The sequence below is a fragment of the Anopheles nili genome, chromosome 3 (genome assembly GCF_943737925.1).
Source record: "Anopheles nili chromosome 3, idAnoNiliSN_F5_01, whole genome shotgun sequence".
Classification (NCBI taxonomy): Eukaryota; Metazoa; Arthropoda; class Insecta; order Diptera; family Culicidae; genus Anopheles; species Anopheles nili.
The window spans coordinates 45,770,105-45,790,939 of NC_071292.1; the positions used below are offsets into that span (position 1 = coordinate 45,770,105).

A 20,835-nucleotide genomic window follows, 5' to 3' on the forward strand; every position below is an offset into this window, starting at 1 on the left:
TTTATGTGTTTGTGTCGCTTGTGTGTCTGTATGATTGTTTTTTCTCGATTTCATGGGATTTCACTATATTATTTACTTATTTTGTATCCTTTTATCTTGCTCATGAAACACACACACATTCCCCTGCCGTCGTCATAGAAACGCACCAGACAATTTAATGATTTCATCAAATTTGCGCAACTGTTACCGTTTACAAGTATTTTGTGTTGCTGCGTTCTTTCCTTACCTTCTTGTTGTAGTTAGTTTTGTGCACATTGCCTCCCCCGCTCCGACGTACCCCCCGTTTAGGGATGAAAAATACGGTTTGATAGTAAATACACCCACACACGCACACACACGTTTTACCCAATGTTTTGGTGTGCTGTAAGGTTTTGTGCTGAGAAAACATCTCGTTTTCATTGTTTTTTGTTGTTTTTTTTTTGCTAAACTGTTGCCTTAATGCTACCTCACGGCCATCTCCGATATGGAAGGGTTTTCCTCCCGAAGAACGGGTGCGGAAAAACACGCTCCACGTCGCCCGCCATCGCTATGGCAACACAATTGTCCTGCCTGGCCCATGGAGTAATAGTGGGCGTGGGGAGGCTAATTTGTGGCCGCTCTATTACGATGCGCTGAGATGTACGCCATTTTGTTCCTTGCTCGATTCCATTCGTTACCGCTAGCAGCAAATATGTGTTTTACAAACAGTTCATTGTTTCGTTTCATTTTATAAATATAATATGTTTGATTTGTTTTCTTTTCTGCTTGTTGCAATATTTAATTATAATGTAGTAGTAGCTTGCAGTTCAACCCCTCGGTCGTTTACATACAAATTTTGTTTTTTTTTCTCTTTTATATTTCATTTAGTTACATGTGTCAATGCTGTGTGGTTGTGTTGTTTGTGTCTTAAACATACGAGTTCTTGAATTTTCCACAATGTGCTTTTGATGTTTTTTTCTTTTCATGGTTTCACCCGCAAACTATCCATTTTGCTTAACCTCACTTCTTTAATGCTGTTTGCTGTTCCTTCCGTTTGGCAGTCTTTGCCCATAAATGTTGCCCTTTTCCTCTAAAGGAATACGAAGCTAGAGCGGGTGGAAACTAATCAAAACCGATGATGAAGCGAAAGTATATATATATATATATATATGTGTGTGTGTGTGTGTCAGTGTGTATTTGGGTGTGTAAGCTTGGCATTTTCGATTTTCCTCAAGGGTGTCCTTTTCTTTCTTTCCTCTAAGCGTTCCTTTGCCCTCATCGTACCGTCGTGCCGTTGCAAACGTTCTCTAATAATATATCGCTAATTTCTCTACGGTAATTGCACATTATTGCGGATGAACTTAGCCGATATCGTTGCCTTGCTTCCGGTTGAGCTCTTATCAACAATTGCACAAACTCTTTCCGCTACGTTCGCAGGTTGTTCGTTTTTCCTTTTATATCATATTTTTATATAATTATATTCGCTTTCTGTATTATTTTTGCTCACTTAGATGTTTTTTTGCTTTGTTTTTCCGCGAAACAACGCATTTCGATTTGCATTTTAGATGAATTTACCTGCCTTTTCCTTCTCTTTCCAATTTTTCGAAAATTTAATGATTTCTCTAATAACGAACCCAACAACGAAGTCAAAACAACCAACGAGCTACTAGCTGAGCAAATTGCTGAACAAACAACCTAGAAAAGGGGTTAGGTCCAAAGGTTTCATGAGCAGAAAACGAAAAAAAATAATCACAGTATTTCAGTTCCTCGTGTGGTGCTTTCCTCCCGGTAGAGGTAGCATCGGAATTGTAGTAGTAATAGTATCCAGTGATCACTAGCAGTGACGGTTAGTTTGATAGATTATTAGTAATACTAGTAGTATCTGTAGAAGTTCTTACGGTAGATAATAGGTTTTGTTTGTTTCTTTTTACTTCGTTTTTTTTTCGCCTCTCCCTTGCTGTTTCGCTTTAGTTGTCTTTTATAATTGCATGTGTGCCGCTTTGAAAGCCATGTTTGCTAAATCCCGTAGTAACTGGTAACACAGTTTTTCTTTTTGTTTCCCTTTTTTTGTTCTTCCTCCCTATTTCTTTTTAAATCGATTGCCTTTCCGTTTTTGCATGGATTTGTTTCAAGAGCTGTTTAATGTTTAGTAAATCAATTCACATCGCTCCTCGATGCGTCTTACGTCGCTATTGCTATCTATTTTTGTATTTTTTTTCTTATGTGTGCGTTTCTTTCGTGTGTTTGTGGGCGTGTGAGTGTGTGTATGTGTGCGCGAGTGTTTTGTTATTTTCGGAAAATGTTCCCGCCAACGATTGTTACTCTGCTCACACTGTACACTCAAAGAGAGAACATTGCTATTGGTTCGGCTTCAAATGCTCAAAACATGCTACACAATATGCACTAAAAATAGATTTTCTATCTGAATCGAAGAACGTTCTGCTTGTCGTGCCACCGCCACGGTCACCACCTGTGAATCTATCTTATAATGTTTAGCTGCAAATTTTCCGCCCTTTAACGCACATACACACACACACTCGCGCGCGCACGCACGCACGCACAGCACACCCTTGTTCTAGTTTATATTTGTTCCTTCGTTTTTCTACCACTGCACGTCGGCCACATTTCCCTCTCGACACTACTGCCACTGACTGTCGTTCCATCACAACCCAAACTTGTTTTACATGACAATCTACGTTTAATTCACTTTTTGTTTAATAAATGTTTCCGCCCTCGAGCACCGATATTGATAGGATTTATCCTTACAATGCTGCTGCTTCCATGGATGAACATGTGTGAGCTTTTCTGTATGTTTAGGTGTATGTGTTTTGTGTGTCAGTGTGCTTAAATACTCTCCAACACATCCGGTGGAGATCGCTCGGCAAACAAAATCAGTGTAGTAACAAAACATATCTCCGCGCGTGCTAATATTTAGCACACCACTGTGTACTGCTTTGTTGCGCTAATGTTTTCTTTTGTGCGTTTCTCCCTCGCTTAGCTCACGATTGTAGTGTTTGATTTTTTTCTTCATTCTTTGTTTTGTTAATCTCGTCCCCGTTCCCTTCTCTAGCAATTAGTTTTGGGTTTAGTTTTGCTTTTACTTTGATTTAAAGATTCCAATACCTATCTAACGCTCGCACTAGTAAACCGAACTATGAGATTCCGGAGTTTGCCTGGCTCACTCGCTCACACGCTTGCCTTTAATAACTATGCCTTGGTAGTTATGCCGTTTAAGTTAGTTGTTTTGTTTTTGTGTTTTCTGCTGGTTGTGATGTTAGGTTGCTGTTTGCTTTAAGGTTATAATATATGATTAAATGACATGTTACTGCTGTGTAAAGGGCTTACATCCACACTGTCCCTTGGTTAGTGGCATTCGTTTTTCGACTGCGCTTAATTAGCTCCGCTTCCGGATGCACATTTTCTCACGTTCTCTTTTTATTTTTTAGCTTTGCCGTCCCGTTTAAGTATAGAAATTGTGTGCGAAGTTTTGTTCGTTCATTGTAAGTTGTTTGTGTCTTTTTCTTCTTCTTTTATTCAGTTTGTTAAGATCTCTAGGTATTACTTCTTGTGTTCCCTTTCCGGAACGCTCCGTTTTGGCTGAAGGTAGATTTCCAAACTATATGCAATATATATGTTTATCTAAAAACAAAAACCATCCTCCAAAAAGGCTACACAACTGAAATCCAATCAAATACGTTCAATAGTTGTAAATAAAGTAACAAACACCTTTTTTCGTTTCAGGGACTCGTGTATATATGTAAATATATTATTTTAATATACGAGATATGGGAATCTCTCCTCTAATGTGTCTTAGGGATCTTGTCCAATAGTAAGAAGACTTGTTTGCTTTGCATTACTATTTTCTGCGCTCTGCTTCTTGCAATCTTCTTCCATGCTGCTTTCGCAGCTTCATCGTCATTATCATCGTTTTTCATCATCATCGTCGTCACAATGAATTGATACTACTGGTCACGTTTTTTTTCTTTAAATCGTTTTTAATTGCTACTGTAGAAATTGATTTTTCACCTCGTCGGCACATTCAAACAAATTAAAAGTTTGGTTTCCCCAACTGAACACTTTAATCACAACCGGTCACCGGTTGGTCCAAAGCAACGCCTAAGAACTAAACCACGTTACGTACAAAGCATAAACTGGTTGGTTTGGAAACGAAATACATTAAAATGATGTGCATCTACAATGTACAAACAGTTCGTCGTTCGCTGCCTCGTTCGCTAGTTCCGCCACGGGCTGGGCTTGGGCGCCATCACAGAGCAAGCATCCTGACGGTGAAAAGAGCGTGGCTTCCGGCAACGATGAACCGATTCAATAGTTAGAGCGCTTCCCGCTCGACGGGCGCACGGGATGCTTGCCTTCAGCACCGTTTTCCTTCAGGATCTTTAAGCTTACCGATGCTTCAACGCTTAAAATGGATAATTTAATGCCTCGTGAGCCTACCGCGTCTGCGGCGGCCACGTGCTAGTTTAATTGCTTCAATTACTATTCCTCATTTAGTCACTCTTCCATTCACCCATTTTTGGAATACCACCATGTTTGCCTTTTTGTTTTTTTTTCTCGTGAAATTACGTGAGTGTTTGGTTTTGATTTGATTGAGCTTCTGCTTTACTGGTTTATAAGTTTTGCTTAACGTTACGGTTTGATCTAGGTTCAAAATCCCGTAGATTTAACGCTATTCACTAACTCGTTATTTAATTCTGAGTAGCAATTTTACTTCGATAGTTTTTGGGTTGTGGGTACTCAAGAAAATAGAACATTACAAACGATCTGTTACAATGCTTTTGTTAAAAGAGTTTCTAGTGTTGCTGTAAGTAACTCGATGCTTTGATCTTGTTGAAGGTATTTTTTCTTTCTTCTTCTTCATGTTTGATCCTTTTATTATTTCCGCATTATTTTAATGTTCTGTATGTACTGATCCAAAACCTCTCACGTACTTATCTACGGCTTCTTCTTCACTACACTTCCGTTGTGCTAGAGCTCGGTTAGATTCAACTTCATTTTCTCATTTTGTTTGTTGCTGTTTATGTTGCTGTTGTTGTTTGGTAAATTGTTCACAGTTAATTAAATATCTCCTATCTATTTTGTGTATATGTATAAGTGTACGTTTATTTCCGGAGCTTCATGATGCTCCTATATAATATATATATTTATATATATATATATATAATTAATATATATATATATTTTTTCCATATATGTATTGTTTGCTTTAGTCGTCAATATCATTTATCATTCCATTTTTTCGGGTAAACTTCATCTACGTTTTTATGTTGTTCCATTCTTGTTCTGTGTGAGTGTGAATCATTGTTATTTAATGTTTATTTTGTTGTGTTATAGTTTTCATCACAATGGTTTCAAATGAATGTATCTTTTTTTTACGTTTGTTCTATGCAATTTTGATTGTATTGACACTGTTGTTTTCTTCCGTTTATTTAAAAATATTTGGTCTAAACAAATGTTTCGTTTCATTTCACCGTTCGTTTATAAAAAACATTGTATATTCGCAAAAACTGGTAAAATAATAAAAAATATATATAGCAGTTTTGGAATTTTTAATACCGTTCCGCATACTTTCATACGATTTGTTCGCGTAGTGTCCATCTTCAAAGCAAGAAATAGAACTACGGCGTTTGCAATAAATCCGGCAGAAAGTAAACTGGCGATAACGAATCTCATACGCGCAAAATTATGTGGAGCAAAAAAAACTAAACCTGCTCTATGTAATTCGTGCAGATGCTATCGTGTCATATACGCAACAACAGCTGCAGTTTGTTAAAAGGATAAAACACAGCAAACATACGTAACGTGTCCGATTGACAGACAGCGTAAAGCAGCGGTCGTTCTTCGGCATGAAAAACTCATGAAATTAAAAAAATTGTAGGAAAAATTCACAAAAATGGTGATATTCGCGAAACGATAAAACAGAGTGGCGTTTTTGCAAATCCTTTCCGGGAAATTGCCAAATCATTCAAGACAAAGCACAAGCTAGCGGCAGAAATATCAGATGGCCTGCGTGATCGCACCGAATCTGGCGACAAATGAAAAAGATCCACAAAATTCGAAGCTCAAAACACAACGCCCTGTGGGTGGCCGCGAGCTGCTCGGGTTTGCTTTGGCGTGTAAAACTGAACAGGACGCGACTGATCTGCAGTGGAAGTGCGTCACGGCGGCAATGCACCGCGGACATGCATGGTACGTGTGTAAATTGATATCCCGCACGGTCCGGTCCTGGCGGACCAACTTGAATGCCCGGAAAGGCCTAAGAAGCCAGACCGGCTCGGACTTCAGTCTTGCATGCAGATTCACCACCGTACCGCGGTGTTCGCGATGGTTTTTCTAAAGCAATTGCCACTCACCTGCAATCTTCTCCACACGAGGCAACGCAAGGAGCGAACTGAACCGCACCACGGTAAAGAACAAGAACGCAAATTGCAACCCCCATCTAGCTCTCTACCGAACATAACACTCTAGCTCGACGACAGCCCACGACAGGCCCCATTCATGTCTAAACTCCTTCCACTTCCGGTTAGTTAGTGTTTGGTTGGACGAATCATTATTGTTTTCACAAAGCTTCTCTCTCGCACCTGCACCTTGCACCGTGACAAGGTCCTTCAACGGCATACCGCCTTGTTTTTATCCCCTCGTAACAATCTCTGCTTCTGCGAATGTTTTGCACCACACTGTGTAGCTCGAGGGCTGAACGAAACATGTGCTTGTGCTGTACCACCCAGCCACCCTCTGGCGATGCTCCCGTTCTGGCTCTAAAAATCAGTATCGCCGTGTAAATGCTACGTTTATCTCATATTTCAGCTTACCTCAGCGTTGTATTTTCTGTGTAGTTTCATTTGTTCATTTGAATGAGTACTATCTATCATGAAAAATATCAGGAGTAAAATTTAGTGCTCTTTCTCTGCGTGTGCTCCTCTGCTGGGTCCTTTTCGTGCGGTCGTTCGTCTGCAAAGGTCCTTCCCCCTTGCCGTGCGTCAGCTTGCTGACGTATGATTGGATTAAGTGATGATTCTCGCTCTACTTAGCCACAGTTTGAGGCTAACTTTAGAGTACTCCGTGCCTTCGTTCATGTTCCGTTGCTCTGCACCGGGCTCTGTCCATCGATAGTAGTTCGGTTTGTTACCTTCTTTTGTTTTGTTTGCTTTTTTATATGATTTTTCTATTTTTTTTTTCATTTTGGCTTTTCGTTTTTTTTTCTTGCTTGTTTCGCATCACGCCTTCTCATGCACTCTTGGGAGCACGTGCGGATGAGATGGGCGCACGTGCCTCGAATTCACTTTGTACCACCGGAATCGTGTGTATATTTGCGCGTTTCCTGTCGTGTCTTGTGTGTTTGGGAGTGTGTTGGGGCAAATGCAGATGAAGGGGCGCGTTAGGTGTGCAAATATCTCCTCCAGTACTCCGCACTTTAATTTCGCTGTGAGACACAGCCGCACATTGATGGCCATCAGGGAAGCTACACTAGCAGACTTGGCGCCAACCACTCGTCCTCAGCCAGCTGGATTTGTGGAAGGGAACGAAAGGAGAGAACGTTAAAGCGAATGAATCGATTGTGTTTTGGACATTTTTGAGAGAATTGTCGATGACGAGCTTAATTTTTTGCATTTTAACAATGAGGTCTAAGCAAGATCAAATGTGGCTAGTTTTTTTAACAGGAGGAGCCTGTTTAAAAACCTTAGACGATGCTACCTAGGCTTCGTTCAGTATCAAATCAATAACCGTGTACTAGAGAAACGTATTCCTACTAGTCTGCTTCAAATAACAGAATTATTAGATTTTGACGGAAACATCCTTTTTGTACCAGGTCGATTTAACTACCAATTTTTCAGCTTGTTCATTAGCCTGTGTGTGGTAGCAGATTTCGACACTTAATGTTGAAAGTAAAAATCCCTTTTTTCGTAAAAAAAAAGCCATAATCTGACATATCTGACATATCTGGTCTTACCAATAACCGAGGAGTCACACTCCAAGTTACGGAGCAGTACAGAAGTGCTCAGTAAGCTGAACTCTTGCACCATGCCGTTATCAAACCTTTACAAAGAAGAAGCAAACTAGAACAAGGAGAAGAAGTATCCAACTGCTGTGACATCTTTTCTTGTTGTGAAGATTTTACTTAGCTACAAAAACCAATTTTACCTCAGCATTAACTGAGTTAGCCCGGGATAAGGTTCACAGCGACTGTTGGGAGGAAATGCCTTTCAGTCCAGAAACAATTATTAAAATCTCAATACGGCTTGGCTGTCTTTAAATAAATAATAATAATAAAAACCAGCATGGACCATGAACACTATGACACCTGCTGTAATTACTAAACTACCAGCAATACACCAAATGCTTGGACAGCTTTTAATGTATGTTGTGTCGATGGCTACTGGAATACGTTCTCGGATAACCTCTTGTCCCAACGCTATTTGAATAACCAAGTGATGAAGACTAAAACATGTTGACACTGTAACATTTCACGTAAAACTTTCCCGTTTGAAAGAGCGCTACTATGTGGAGTTTACGAAGGTTTTCTAATGATTTCAATCAACGATTGGACAAGGGAGACGCCCATTTATAAGCCTTCGACTTGACGGTTGCAAAATCAAAGCGTTACTTAGTTTCTCACCTGGAACTGCTGCATCGGATAGGCGACGACACCGGCTGTCTGAGGCAAAGCTCCACCAACACCCTGAGCCGTGATCTGCTGAGCCGCTGTTGGCAATTGCGCCTGAGCCGGTACAGCTGGCCAAGCCCCAGGGATCTGCATTCCCATGCTGAAAAGGACACGAGCGGTGCTCCGTTAGTAACACTCCAGAACCGTCAAACCTCGCCACCGATCTTACCCCATATATCCCTGCTGATAGCCCGCAAATTGGCCGTACGTGTAGCCCTGCATGCCCTGCAGGAATTGACCCTGCAGAGGCGTAGCAGCCGGTGCAGGTGTTGCCGGATATGCTGGCGCCGGAGGATACCAGTACCCGGCCACCTGCTGCCCGTACGCGGTGTTGAAGGGAAATCCGGTCTGTCCAAGGGCCTGGCTGGCCAGCGAAGGTGCATTGTTTGGGTCACCGCTTTCCTTGCCCCACGAGCACTTCACCGTCTGCGAGTTGATCTCGCTGTTATGCACGGCCACGATGGCATGGGTGGCCGCTTCCTTCGTGGAGAACCTGCAACCGAACAACGAGTTGTTAGAAGCGAGTTGTTAGGCTCACAACATCAACACCACGAACGTTACCTGACGAACGCGTATCCTTTGTCCTTGAAGACGCGTATTTCCTGTATGGTACCGAACGGGGAGAAGGTCTTCTGCAGGATGTCCTCGTTCAAACCGCCGGCCAAAGTACCACCGATGCCACCGCAGTAAACGGTGCAGTTAGTCGGGCTGCTTTGATTATACACCTCATCAAACGTCAGTGGTTTGGCGTTGACTGCGGGGGTGGGTGGGGGAGGGGCAGAGAAGAATGGGTGAGAAGGGTGGAAGCAAAAGACAATCGTTAGCATGGCAACCAAGGAGATCGCATTGGGGTGAGTGGTTTCGCGTTACTAAGTGTCCTGAGTGTCTCTGTGTGTGTGTGTGTGTGTGTGTGTGTGTGTACGTGTATGTGTGGTTTTTATTGTTTTCATTGCAAACTAAATTGTGGTGTGCGTTTACATTCTGGCGCTCACATGATTTTACTAGAGAAAGTAGTTACTTCAAAATTGATTGGAATAATAATGGAAAAAAATTATGCAAAATTCACACAGCATCCCTTGCAGCCAATGCTAAGTAGTGGTAGTAGTAGTAGTAGTAATAGTAGTAGTAGTATTAGTAGTAGTAGTGAAACAAATGTATGGTACAGATAACATGTAGCACTAGGATGCCTGAATGAAAACTGAAACTAACATATCAATCGAAATAAGGACGAATACCCAAACGAATACAGAATGCTTGGTTTGTTTCCGTTGTGTAAGTAGCTTCGTCCTGCGACTGGCCTGAGCTGCATCAGTGCCTGAGTCATCAGTAGCGAATCGAGAGCCATGGGAGCTGCCGCAGCAGGCTAATGTGCGCTTCTTGGCTTCGTTTGCGACTGCACGACCCTAACTCGGCCGCCCTTTTGGGTGGCCAAATTGTGCTGAGCTTTGCCAGCACAGGGATAGCACTACTTACACACACACATCCCCACACACACAAACCATTCGAAAGCTGATCTTCAAAACAAACAATTAAGACGGGGCTAAAGTAAATGCTAGTAGAAAAGACATCGAAAGCCATACTACAGTGTGTGCCGTAAAACCGCGAACGGCGTCGATCGTCGAGGTGGAAATATGCTGGAGTAACGTTTGATCTAGCAATAGCATTTGACGCAAGGAGTGGTGTGTGCGCGCATGTGAGGTTGAATGTAAAAATTCGTATAATACCAATCAGCGACAATATTTCCTCAGACGAGTGTAAGTATTTATATTTATGTATAATAATCATAATAATAATATAAAACTATACATATGGAGTATTATAAAATTTCGAAGAAGTATAGTACTAATATAATAAGCTTGTATGGTAGAAAAAAATGGTAGAAAAATACTGTTAAAAACTAGGTCAGCTAAAATGTTCACCAACACATTCAATACTTTTCGTTTAGGCGTTTCGGTATCATTTGTATCTTCTCTTATCATATCCAGGTTCGTTTTCTGCTCCACCTTTACAGTGGTTGCTACCTTTCCAAAACTTAGCCAAGCTTTTCTTGGGTTTGGCTATATTTAAAGCGTTCTCTTTTATCAAAATACTACATGATCGAATTTTAGCGTTACTGGTAGGCCTTTTCGTTTGTTTGCTTTATTGGTTCTTTTTTTTTATTAATGCTGATCATATGCTGCCTACCTGACAACGACACTGGGTAAGGCAACTTAGTGCGCCGCGGAACAAGATTTAAGACAAAAACAACATAAAGAGAGAGAGAGAGAGATATTGTAGAGGATAAACATCAAAGCAAGCCGCTAAGTATGCTAGCTAAATATCGTTGCCAATGAGCTTCAATGCGTTGTGTGAATGTACTTGCGAGGGTCTAGCGTCTGGAGATCGGTTGGACCCGGTTAATCGTAAGGCTACATTCTCTAGTGCTGCTGTGTACTGATCTGGCCATGGCGATTGAGAGAGAGAGAGAGAGGAGCAGGATTCGGGCGTTTGGTAAGCAAAATGAAGTGAGCAAACGTAGAGTGGTTAAAGAGGGTTTGTGAGATGCACACCGACCGCGAATAAAACGTCCTAAAGTCTAAGACCAAACCTCGCCTAGAGCGACAGAAGGTCGGTGGAAAACGGCTAAAGCACAGTAAGCACGCTAGGGCACGACACACACCGCAGCAAACAATCCGATGAAACACATCCGATTCCACTACACACCGGTCAAGGGGATGCACTTAGTGGGTTTAGCATTTTGCAGCGACTAGTATAAGGGCGGTGGAGATGGATTGCTGTTTAGTACTAGTTAGTGGAGGTAGTAGAAGTAGTAGTAGTAGCAGTAGTAGTAGTAGCTAGCAGCATTAGCATCAGCGGTAGCAGTGACAGTAATCTGAACAAACAAAAAAACCTGCAGTCTGGCAACCCGGCTGTTGCAACGAGGCACGTGTAAACTCAAGAAACCAACAAAAAAAACCTTCAACACTTCTAGACAGGCGCTAGTGAGTCCTTTGTAACGGACGATTTGGCCCGGTACCAATATCAATACCAATGGCACGCTCATGGAGAACATAGCTTGTAGACACTGCTGTTTGATTGATTGGACATTGATCATGCATGCGAATCGAATAACAATCTACAAAGTACGTAATTAGTAATTTAAAAAAAAATACAACACTCATATTTTGTGGTTGATATATCGAACTAGAGTAGTTATTGACGAATAATTTATAAACATATGTATATATATATATGGATATGTATATATTAAAAAAGGAATGTTTTACAGTATTACATGGCTATACACATCGCATCGAAGATCGAAGAGAGAGAAAAAAAAACGTATGTACACAAGTGGGCAAATCTGCCGATGGAGATTTTGTCCCTTCAACTGTTGACACTGCAGTCAGCTCTTTGATTTTTGCGTGTCAGTGTGGTAATGTTGGTTTGGGAAGGGAATAGAGCAAGGATGCTAAGAGAGGTGGGTTGTATAAGATAGGCTGGTACGCGCGTGTGTATGCTTGTGTGTTGTATGTGTGATTATGGGGGATGGACAGCGTGGATAGAAAATGGATGTGAAATGGAAAAACGAATTTTTGAACGAACGTTTGGAAGTAAATTGCACAAAACATTCAAGAAAAGACCAATTCAAAACCGATGAAGCTTGAGGCCCGGTTCTGGGACCATCTCCAAGAAGGGATGGCTCTGCTCCAGCAGCGTTTGATAACACGGCTGAAGCAGGCGTTATTCGATATCATCGGAAGATTTATCTTACTAAATTCAAACTGAAATGCACCAAAGCAACAATAACGATGTACAGAAAGCGCCAGGATCGGAGATGAGTTGAATGGAAAAGAAGTAAGGTAAATTATTATGCAGCATTCAGAAACTGATACTAAACAAAACAGAAGAAACTAAAACAGAGAGATAAAAAGAGAGAGAGAGAGAGAGATAGAGATAGATACGAATGAACGGGGAAAATCCAAGTGAAAGAGATGTGTATCAGAGGATAGTTGTAAATAGATTGATATATGTAAAACTAAGACGGAAAAAAGATCTGGGAGAAATAGTTGTAATTGTAGGTTTTTTTTTCTTATTTTATGCGGTACATGCACCGTGAACTTACATAAAGCATATTTCTGGCCGCACGCAGGTTAATAGGTCTACAGATTTTTTTTATTGTGAATGTTTGTGTTGGGTTCAAGTCAAGCTTAAAGCTCTACTGCAAGAGGCGTGGGTTATACAGATAATTTGAAGAGTTAGTTTCCCTTTGTAAGAAGGTAAGAGGATAATAAACATCATTATTATCAACATCATCATCATCATCGTAATGTGGTGTTAATCGCGAGATCGAGAAATAGGAATGGAATGAAAACAAATGCGTTATCTTTTGATTTTCTCTTTGCTTTTGTTTCTGCATTTCGACCAATCGAGGAGGATATTACCGCTGGCTGGGTGGTAATCATGGTTTCAAATCATCAATATCCGGCTGGCAGATGGAACTGACGATCGTTCCGCCACGCCATCGGGGAACAGAGAAAACAATTTGCCGGCAATGTACCACCGAAACGGAAATCGATGAACGAAAGGATGAAGTTACAAAACAAAAACCAAAAACAAATAAACCGAAAACCAAACATAAAACACAATCAAACATTCCTGCGGTTCGTGGTGCCAGTGTGTACGTGAGCGTAGAGGAGAACAGCCCCCTCTAGGAGGCAGGAGAAGTTTGAAAATTGCTAGCCAATCTAGGTTGAGGTTCGGAAAAACAGAGTAAAATAGAGTACCTTTCGAATGCATCGGGGAAGAGTTAGTTCTAGTGCTTTTTGCAGTGTGTTTTGTTGGCGCGATACATCAATAGCTCAATCCGTCAGGCTGTCCTGAACCTTCCCGGCTAATCGCTACTTCTACCATCCCTGGATTTCTAATACTACTAGCAGTAAGAACTTAAGGGTTGTCGACCCCATTTCTTTACGCCACAATCTCCGCGCCAGAGCAGTCCCTCCCAAAGCTACGTGTGTTTACTCGTTGTCACGCTTTTTTTACTCTTATTCTATTCACTTCCGTGTGCCTCAGTTCGCTTCATTCAAACAAACAAAACCTACTTGTACAACTCAACTGTCTATTCGCCATCGAAAAGGACACACACAGAGAACGAAACAATAGGGAAAACAATAAATTCCGGAGGTAGGCGAGACGTTCTCGGCCTTCCCCCCATTCTCTCTCTCTTTGAAGATATTTTTCCATTGATTTTTTTTGTTCGTTGTTTGCTTATGAACTAAAACAAAATGCAAATTCGAGTACGCTGTTCGTACGGTCCGAGATACTTACTTTCGTTCTTGCTAGCCGGCGGTTTCCTAGTCGCCCAATTAGTTCGAATACTCCTCGAACCAAGCCATTGCCCATTCATAGCCGCAATTGCATTTTCCGCCTCCTAGAATTGTTAGTTAGTTTGGTTTGGGGTTTAACGGTTGAATTTCCAGGTATAGCTTGTATCGCTTAGTTGGTAATAATCTTTCCCTGCCTTAGAGCCTTATTCTAAGAACCCTATTTTCTAAACGTGTTTTGTTGTGTTCAAGTACTATATCTACTTGGAAAAGCGTTTTCACGTTCTTGTATATTACGAACTTCCTTACAAGAGCTGCAGCACATTCAAATCATGAATATCGCCTACGTGTGCTCTTCGTACGTGTTTTTGAATGGATGAATTGTTGAAAAAGTACCCTACTCTAAAGTGATTGCTTTTTTAAGCGAGTAGCACTCTCCAGAATCCCATTCTGGGAATTCTTTTCCTCTGTCTATATCTGCGGGCGCAAGGAAAGTTTGCATAATACATCAAATCGAGAAACAATACACGTATCCTGCCCGTTCACATACGCTCTCGCATTTCGATAGCCTTTTCTAGTGCTGCTTCTGCATTCTATATTGTAACAGGGGAGTTCTGCACAATTCAATGTGCGGCTTGTTTTGTTAGAAGAGTATTGAAAAGAAATGAAACATTACTTACCGTTTTCTTTACGAACGAAACAAATCCGTATCCTTTTGATTTTAATGTCTGAGGGTCCCTAACAACGCGACAATCGCTATAAAAAAGGGGGGGTGGGTTAATTATACAAACATATTAATAGGATCTGTTTTTTTTTGGTTTGGTTTGATTTAGCTTTGTTGATGTTTGTTTTTGTTCACAAGGCGCAAGCAGTCTCAACCGCGAGTTCCAGTAAAGCAGACGGATGCTGTGTTTCGTTCTCTTCTCTAACGCTTTCCACGAATGGGTAACAATAATACTCCCACGCAAATGATTCTTCTCTCGATTATTCTGATCGTTTCCTTTTGGTGGCTGTTTGAGGACACCCGAAAGCGAATCCCGGGGCCGTTTGGCAAGCAATAGAATTGCGGCTTTCGGTGGGGCCGTTTGGCAAGCAATAGAATTGCGGCTTTCGGTGAGTATTGACCGATGTTTTTTGCCGTGGCTCCCATCACGCGTCCCAAGGAGCCAAAGGAGGTGCTGCAGGTCGCGCAAAACGGGATCCAGTTTTCCTCCCAATGCGTTTGTCGAAATGCCAACATGTGTCTCTGTGTGTGACAATTGCGACAGAACCTGTGCAGGACCTCGGATCCTCGGAGCAAGGAAAAACAAAACAAGGCACGCACGCAACGCAATTCGAGTATAACGCACAAAGAATCACGGCGCAGGTGGGATGGTGTGGGTGAAAAACGGATGAAAAACAAAAACAAACCAACCAGGGCCATCTTGAGCATGCGTTGTAGCTACGTTGCGTCAAACTACGCGTATCCTTCCTTTTTTTTGTTGTTGCGATTTATGGTTCGCTGCACCGACCGAGTACCGAACCCGGCGATGTGACTGGAGCTCTTTGTGAGCTTTCGCACCGAACGGTGCACTTTTGGGTGGCTCGCGGGAAATAAGAAAGGGTTCCTTGGTTCATGGGAAGCGGGAATTTTTTTTGGCGGGTGATGGGGGACACTATCGAGCACAATTAAAAGAAAAATATCTATGCTGAGGAAGGCGACACATACCGCAAATAACGCGCTAATAACGAACAATATTCGACAGTCAATACGAGTGTACGACAATATGAGAACAACAGGAAAAGCGGCCTAGGGTACGAACATGAAAACTTGTTTATTTGCACTCTATATGGAGGCGTAAGGGGAGTAGTAACTAGAGGAATGAAATAAGGGGGAAAAACGGGAGCTTTACTAATATAAAAATTGGCAGGGATTGGGAAAATGGAGCAACCCAAAAAAAAACAAGGAAACCAAAGACGGGGAAGAAATTGGATCGAAGGAAAATAGATAGCGAGAGAGAGAGAGAAAGAGAGAGATTGAAAACTTAAAAATTTGAAAACAAAAACCACATTCAAACATATTTTACATCCAGGAACAACTGAATAACAAAACGACATACAGAGTGTTGCAAAACGCTAGTACACACGATCGTAATTGTTTCGTAGGGAAAGGGTTTGGCTTTGCTTTTGATATATGTTCGCTAACACATTTTGAAAACACCACACTTCTAGAAGCAGTGCTTAAAGAGTAAAAGCCAGCTCGCAGCTGCACCCCGAGCCCGAGCCGGCTGAAATATATTTTGTTTGCCTAGGGATAAAAACCATCAAACAGCACGACGAAATACAACGAGGAAGAAAGCTTGTAAAGGTATATACTTATATGTGTATACATACATATATACACCGATCGAATGCTCTATATATATGCATATGTAAATATAAATATATATATGTATTTATTGCACGCTGATTTAGGATTAGTATTTGGTATAAAACAAACAATGTATACGATGAACAAAACGCCTAATGCCTACGCTATTTGTTTCGTTATAAGTAGTAAGTTACGAAGCTAGAAACACGGATAAAGGATACTGAGCAATGAAAAGGTTTGAAAAAGAAAGGAGCAACTTCAAACGTGTACGTCTGCCCGGAGCGGAGCCGGAGCTAAAATAATGGGTGAGAGATAAAAGACTAACGAACCAAGAAGCGGCAAAAATGGTACACGGTACAATATATTAGTAAAGAACGGTACGGTTTGATACTCAAAGCGAAAAAAGAAAACTATACTCATGTACAAGTGAAACAAAAACGAGAGCGCCTCTATAGAGTTTGGTGGGTGAGCGAGAAGAAAGGAAACGGAACCAAAAAGAAAGAAAGAAAAAGGCCAGGGAAAACGGAATGTCCTGCGAAGCTGGTCTGGCTCTCTCCCGCCACCGCGTCATTCGGAAAACTTGCCCGAGTGGGTGCGGAAAAACGAGTCGTTTTTTTTTTTTGGGGGGGGTTTTGCCATTTTTTAGACTACCATTGGCAGCGCCATCATTTGCCATTGGCCATTGGCAGCACGGCAAGACTCATTTTCTCGGTGGCATCGTCGCAACTGAAGGGTGCACACACGTTAATGGAAATGAATCGCGCTGGACGGGGAACGGGGAACCGAAAATGTGGTGGGGAAACAACAACGAAACAAAACGACACGTACGATAACGTAAAAAGGTAACGCCTAACCTAACATTCACGCAAAAATGATTGAAGAAAGGAAAAAAAAACAAATCGAACGGATTCAATTGCTCGTGCCTTGCCGGATGTTGGCCGCTCAGGGGTGAAGGTGTAGCGCAGGGGTACTAGCGTGTATACTTACGATATGTCTCCGAACGGGGCGAAGGCTTCCTTTAGCGTTTGTGTTTCGATTTCCGGGCTCAGGTCGCCGACGAATATGTGGTAGTGCTCTGCAAAACGGACGCGTGCAAAAGGACGAAACATACTGTCAGTAGTCGGTTGGAAAGTAATCGCCAAAAAGTACATCGTAGAAGGCTTCATTTTTGTAGTTTTTTTGTTTTGGAGCTGTCACAACACTGTGGGAGGCCCTATATGTCAATAAAGCTGATTGACATGGCCGTGCCCGATGATGTCAGTACATTTAGTGCAGTGTTTCAACCGGACCTGTTGCTGGCACTCGGTGGAGTAATTTATTTCACTTCTTATTGGCACCAAAATTCCAACCCTGACGCAGTGAACGGGTGAAACAATATCGTCCTGATGGGCGATCCCCCCCAAGGACCTGTGCTGAGTTGAATGTTGATCGGTTTGACACGCACTAAGCGCATGGCGGCGAGCCAGCAAAAACCAGCAGGACCCAACAACACATACAACAGCAAACAAACCAACCATACCGAGTAGTGCCAATAATAATGTGCTAAACCAAGCCCCCCGAGGCCGACCCGGAAGATGGGTCACATTCGCAATCGGACGTCCGGACGACGCCTCACAGTCCGGGCGACACGACGCGACACACTCAACACACACACACACGATGTACATAGGGTTTATCGGTTGTAAATACTGCAATGCGTATCCCGCCCCGGAACGTCCTGCTTCCCTCTCCCCCATCCGGGTCCCTTTTGGGGCGGGGGAATCATAAATAAAATGTAAGTTTATTTACTGAATCATTAAGCCCCACTCTGGGTGTGCCGACGAGCTCGGTGCGTTATTTCCATACGCAATTGGTAACGTGACATGATTCTGTTTGCCTTTTAGCGATCCTTCCGCCAGCAGGACTGGCGAGAGTTCGGTGACATTGGCAAACCCCGTATTGCCAACTCCCAAAATAGGTCTCTGAAACAGCTTCCTGAAGCACGGATAGAACAGAACGTTTCCCACGGCCTACCTTGCTTGATGGCAGACAGCTGATGAAGCTGCTGCTGGTGCTGTTGCTGCTGCTGCTGTTGCGCCTGCTGCTGGGCTTGCTGCTGCGCCTGCTGCTGCTGTTGCTGCTGTTGCGCCTGCAGCTGATGCTGAGGAGTCGTCTGCGTCTGCGTGTGTGCCGGGTGGATCGCGAGCAGTTTCGCTTCCGGTGGCTTCTGGTGCGGACCGACCGCCAACTGAGGCGCACCAAGTGCCATCGTTGGGGCCGGCATCATCAGCGTTGACATGGCCAGCATGGTGCCTGCGGGCTGCACGTACCGGTACCCCAGCACTGACAATTCTGCGTTGAAACGTACTAAGCAAAATCGAGCACTGGCCCTACGCCGCTCGTTTGATTTCCGGTCACCGGCGTCGTCCGAGTTGACGAATTGTCCTTGTGCGTGGGCTTGCGCTTGTGTACTTGGGCACACGCAAAACGCTTCACGCTTCACGATAAGAATTTTTCGATAGGTTCGATGTGTAAATGGTCAGTATAAAACAGCTACTTTCTTGTTACTTTTACGCAATAGGTTGTGGTCCTCTGGGTTTATAGTGTTATTTTCTGTTCACTCTCTCTCTCTCTCTCTCTCTCTCTCTCTCGCTTTCTCACTCACTCTCTCCTTCTCTCACTGTCCTTTGTAAGCTTTGCTTGTTGCTCTGCGCTGCCTCAGCTGCTCGGGTTCTAGCGATGCGTTGCTCTAATTGTTCCTCCGCAGTAGACGGGTCGATCCGCGTGTTTGTCTGGTTGGTCGGCCCTTAATAGCTGCGTCGGCATGAATGATCGAATCCGGACACTACAGGAAACAAAGGGGGGAAGGAGTAAAAAAACAAGCGAATTGTCCTTGTCACGATCGCTGCTAGATGTCTGTGTGATTTGGGGTATATGTGTGTAAGGACGTGTATTTTTTTTATGTAGCCCTATCAACAGCCAATGCTGCTTTTTTTTGTTCGCACGTCCACCCAACGAACGCATTGTGCTTGTGTGTGAGTGCCCTAGTGTGTATGGGAGTGTATCTGGGTGGCCGTGTGATACAGGATGCAATTGACGCAAAATCCGCGCAACTCCCTCTTGCCGGAAAATCGTCCTTTTTTGTGGCTTCCCCGGCAGCTTTTTGGGTAGCAACAACACACACACACGCTCATGCACACACGCACACACACAGTTCCGCAGTTCATTCGCCGGTCAGTCGTCTCTGTCGTTGGCAATTGCACTAACACACACGCGCGCGCAACAACCACCCACCATCCCGACACCGAGAACAAGGATCTGCGATTCTTTGTTCTGCGATTTTCGACGAAAAACCGGATGCTGCTGCAGCGACCGGATGGCTATGCGATTAAAGCGAGAATGCGCTAACGCGAACGGACGCGACCTGCTCCTTCGAAGGACGCGACAGACCCCAAAAACTGGTGGCGCCTTTTGGGCATCGAAGAAGCATGCAAAAGGCGCCTTTTAGGGAAAGAGGTGGAGATACGGCGAAGGATAATGGACACGCCACGATGGAGACGCACCACGCGTGCGACAAGGATGGAAGCACTAGGAAGCGAAAAATCGAAAAGGAAAACGTCGACCGACACAAAGGCCGTGAGACACTATCCTGGCAGGGACGGTTGCGTTCCTCTTTCCCCCCCCCCCCCCATCCCGTATCCTGCAAGCAACCCCCCCAAGGACCTCGTGGCCTCGTTGGGTGAGTTTTTCCACCAGTTTTTCACCAGTTTTCCACCCCGTTTTTTCCCCGTCTAGGAGCGCTCTCGTGGCAGGTGAATCGCGTGTCGCACTTTAGCGTCCGTGTGCCTTTGTGTGGCACGCACGTACGTGTGCTGTGGGCGCGTGTATGCGTGCAGGAGAGACGTCCTGCGACCACCATCGAGTGCGTCCCCATGCTGGCACATTTCTCGTCATGCGAATCAAAGTCCCTCCCTCCCCCGAGAGTCGCACAAAAACCGCACCGCGGAATCGACGAGTCACTACCATTTTTTTTTTGTTTTGCGTCGAGTGCCGAGTTTCGATTTGTGTCCTTTCACATATATATGTGGGTCCTTTTTTGTTGCTCCTGCTTGCTTGGCATACATCAGCATAAATTAAAATTCATAAAATTGCCACCGCTTGCGCCCGCGGGAAGCGAACCGGAAGGTCCTTGCTGGCGCGCGTGTTTTTCTTTTCCTGCCTTTTTCACACACACACACACGCACACACACAAACTGAGGAGGTCGTAGTGGTCTCTAGCGGCACCTGCAAGGAGTCAAGTGCGGGTAGCAGCGGCGGTGTTCTGCGGCATTTTTTGGCGAGCCTCCTTTCATCAATTAACAACACACTCCTCGGTCTCCTTCTGCACTACGCCACTGCTCTCTCTCTCTCTCTCTCTCTCACTCGCTCCCTTTCTACCTCTCTTTTACTCGCTTGCCCTCGATCTCTCTCTCTTTCTCTCGCTCATGCAAACGCGTGCCACCTTGTCGAAACGGGTCTGTTTGCATTGGGGACGAAAAATCACCAATCCACACCGTTGC

General features: G+C 43.5%; 1 protein-coding gene across 2 annotated transcripts; it reads right to left on the reverse strand.

Annotated features, from left to right (window-relative positions):
• Positions 1 to 742: 742 nt before the first annotated feature.
• LOC128723553 (nucleolysin TIAR) lies at positions 743 to 19,099 on the reverse strand. Of its 2 annotated transcripts, XM_053817306.1 has the most exons (8): positions 18,311 to 19,099; positions 17,285 to 17,372; positions 14,628 to 14,703; positions 13,952 to 14,054; positions 9,203 to 9,395; positions 8,811 to 9,134; positions 8,594 to 8,741; positions 743 to 7,480 (listed from the first exon to the last, which is right to left on the reverse strand). In XM_053817306.1, the coding sequence occupies exons 1-8, from the start codon at positions 18,582 to 18,584 to the stop codon at positions 7,439 to 7,441; spliced, it is 1,248 nt and encodes a 415-aa protein (XP_053673281.1). In that variant the 5' UTR covers positions 18,585 to 19,099; the 3' UTR covers positions 743 to 7,438. The 2 variants fall into 2 exon arrangements, with proteins under 2 accessions (XP_053673281.1, XP_053673282.1); XM_053817307.1 differs by lacking the exon at positions 743 to 7,480 and having other exon boundaries at positions 8,582 to 8,741.
• Positions 19,100 to 20,835: the final 1,736 nt, after the last annotated feature.

Coding starts and splice junctions, on each gene's coding strand:
- LOC128723553 (XM_053817306.1), bottom strand. CDS start 18,584: ATGCTGGCCATGTCAACGCTGATGATGCCGGCCCCAACGATGGCACTT. Junction 17,373..18,310: donor GCTGTCTGCCATCAAGCAAG/GTAGGCCGTGGG, acceptor TCCGTTTTGCAG/AGCACTACCACATATTCGTC. Junction 7,481..8,593: donor ATCCGATGCAGCAGTTCCAG/GTGAGAAACTAA, acceptor CCACAAATCCAG/CTGGCTGAGGACGAGTGGTT.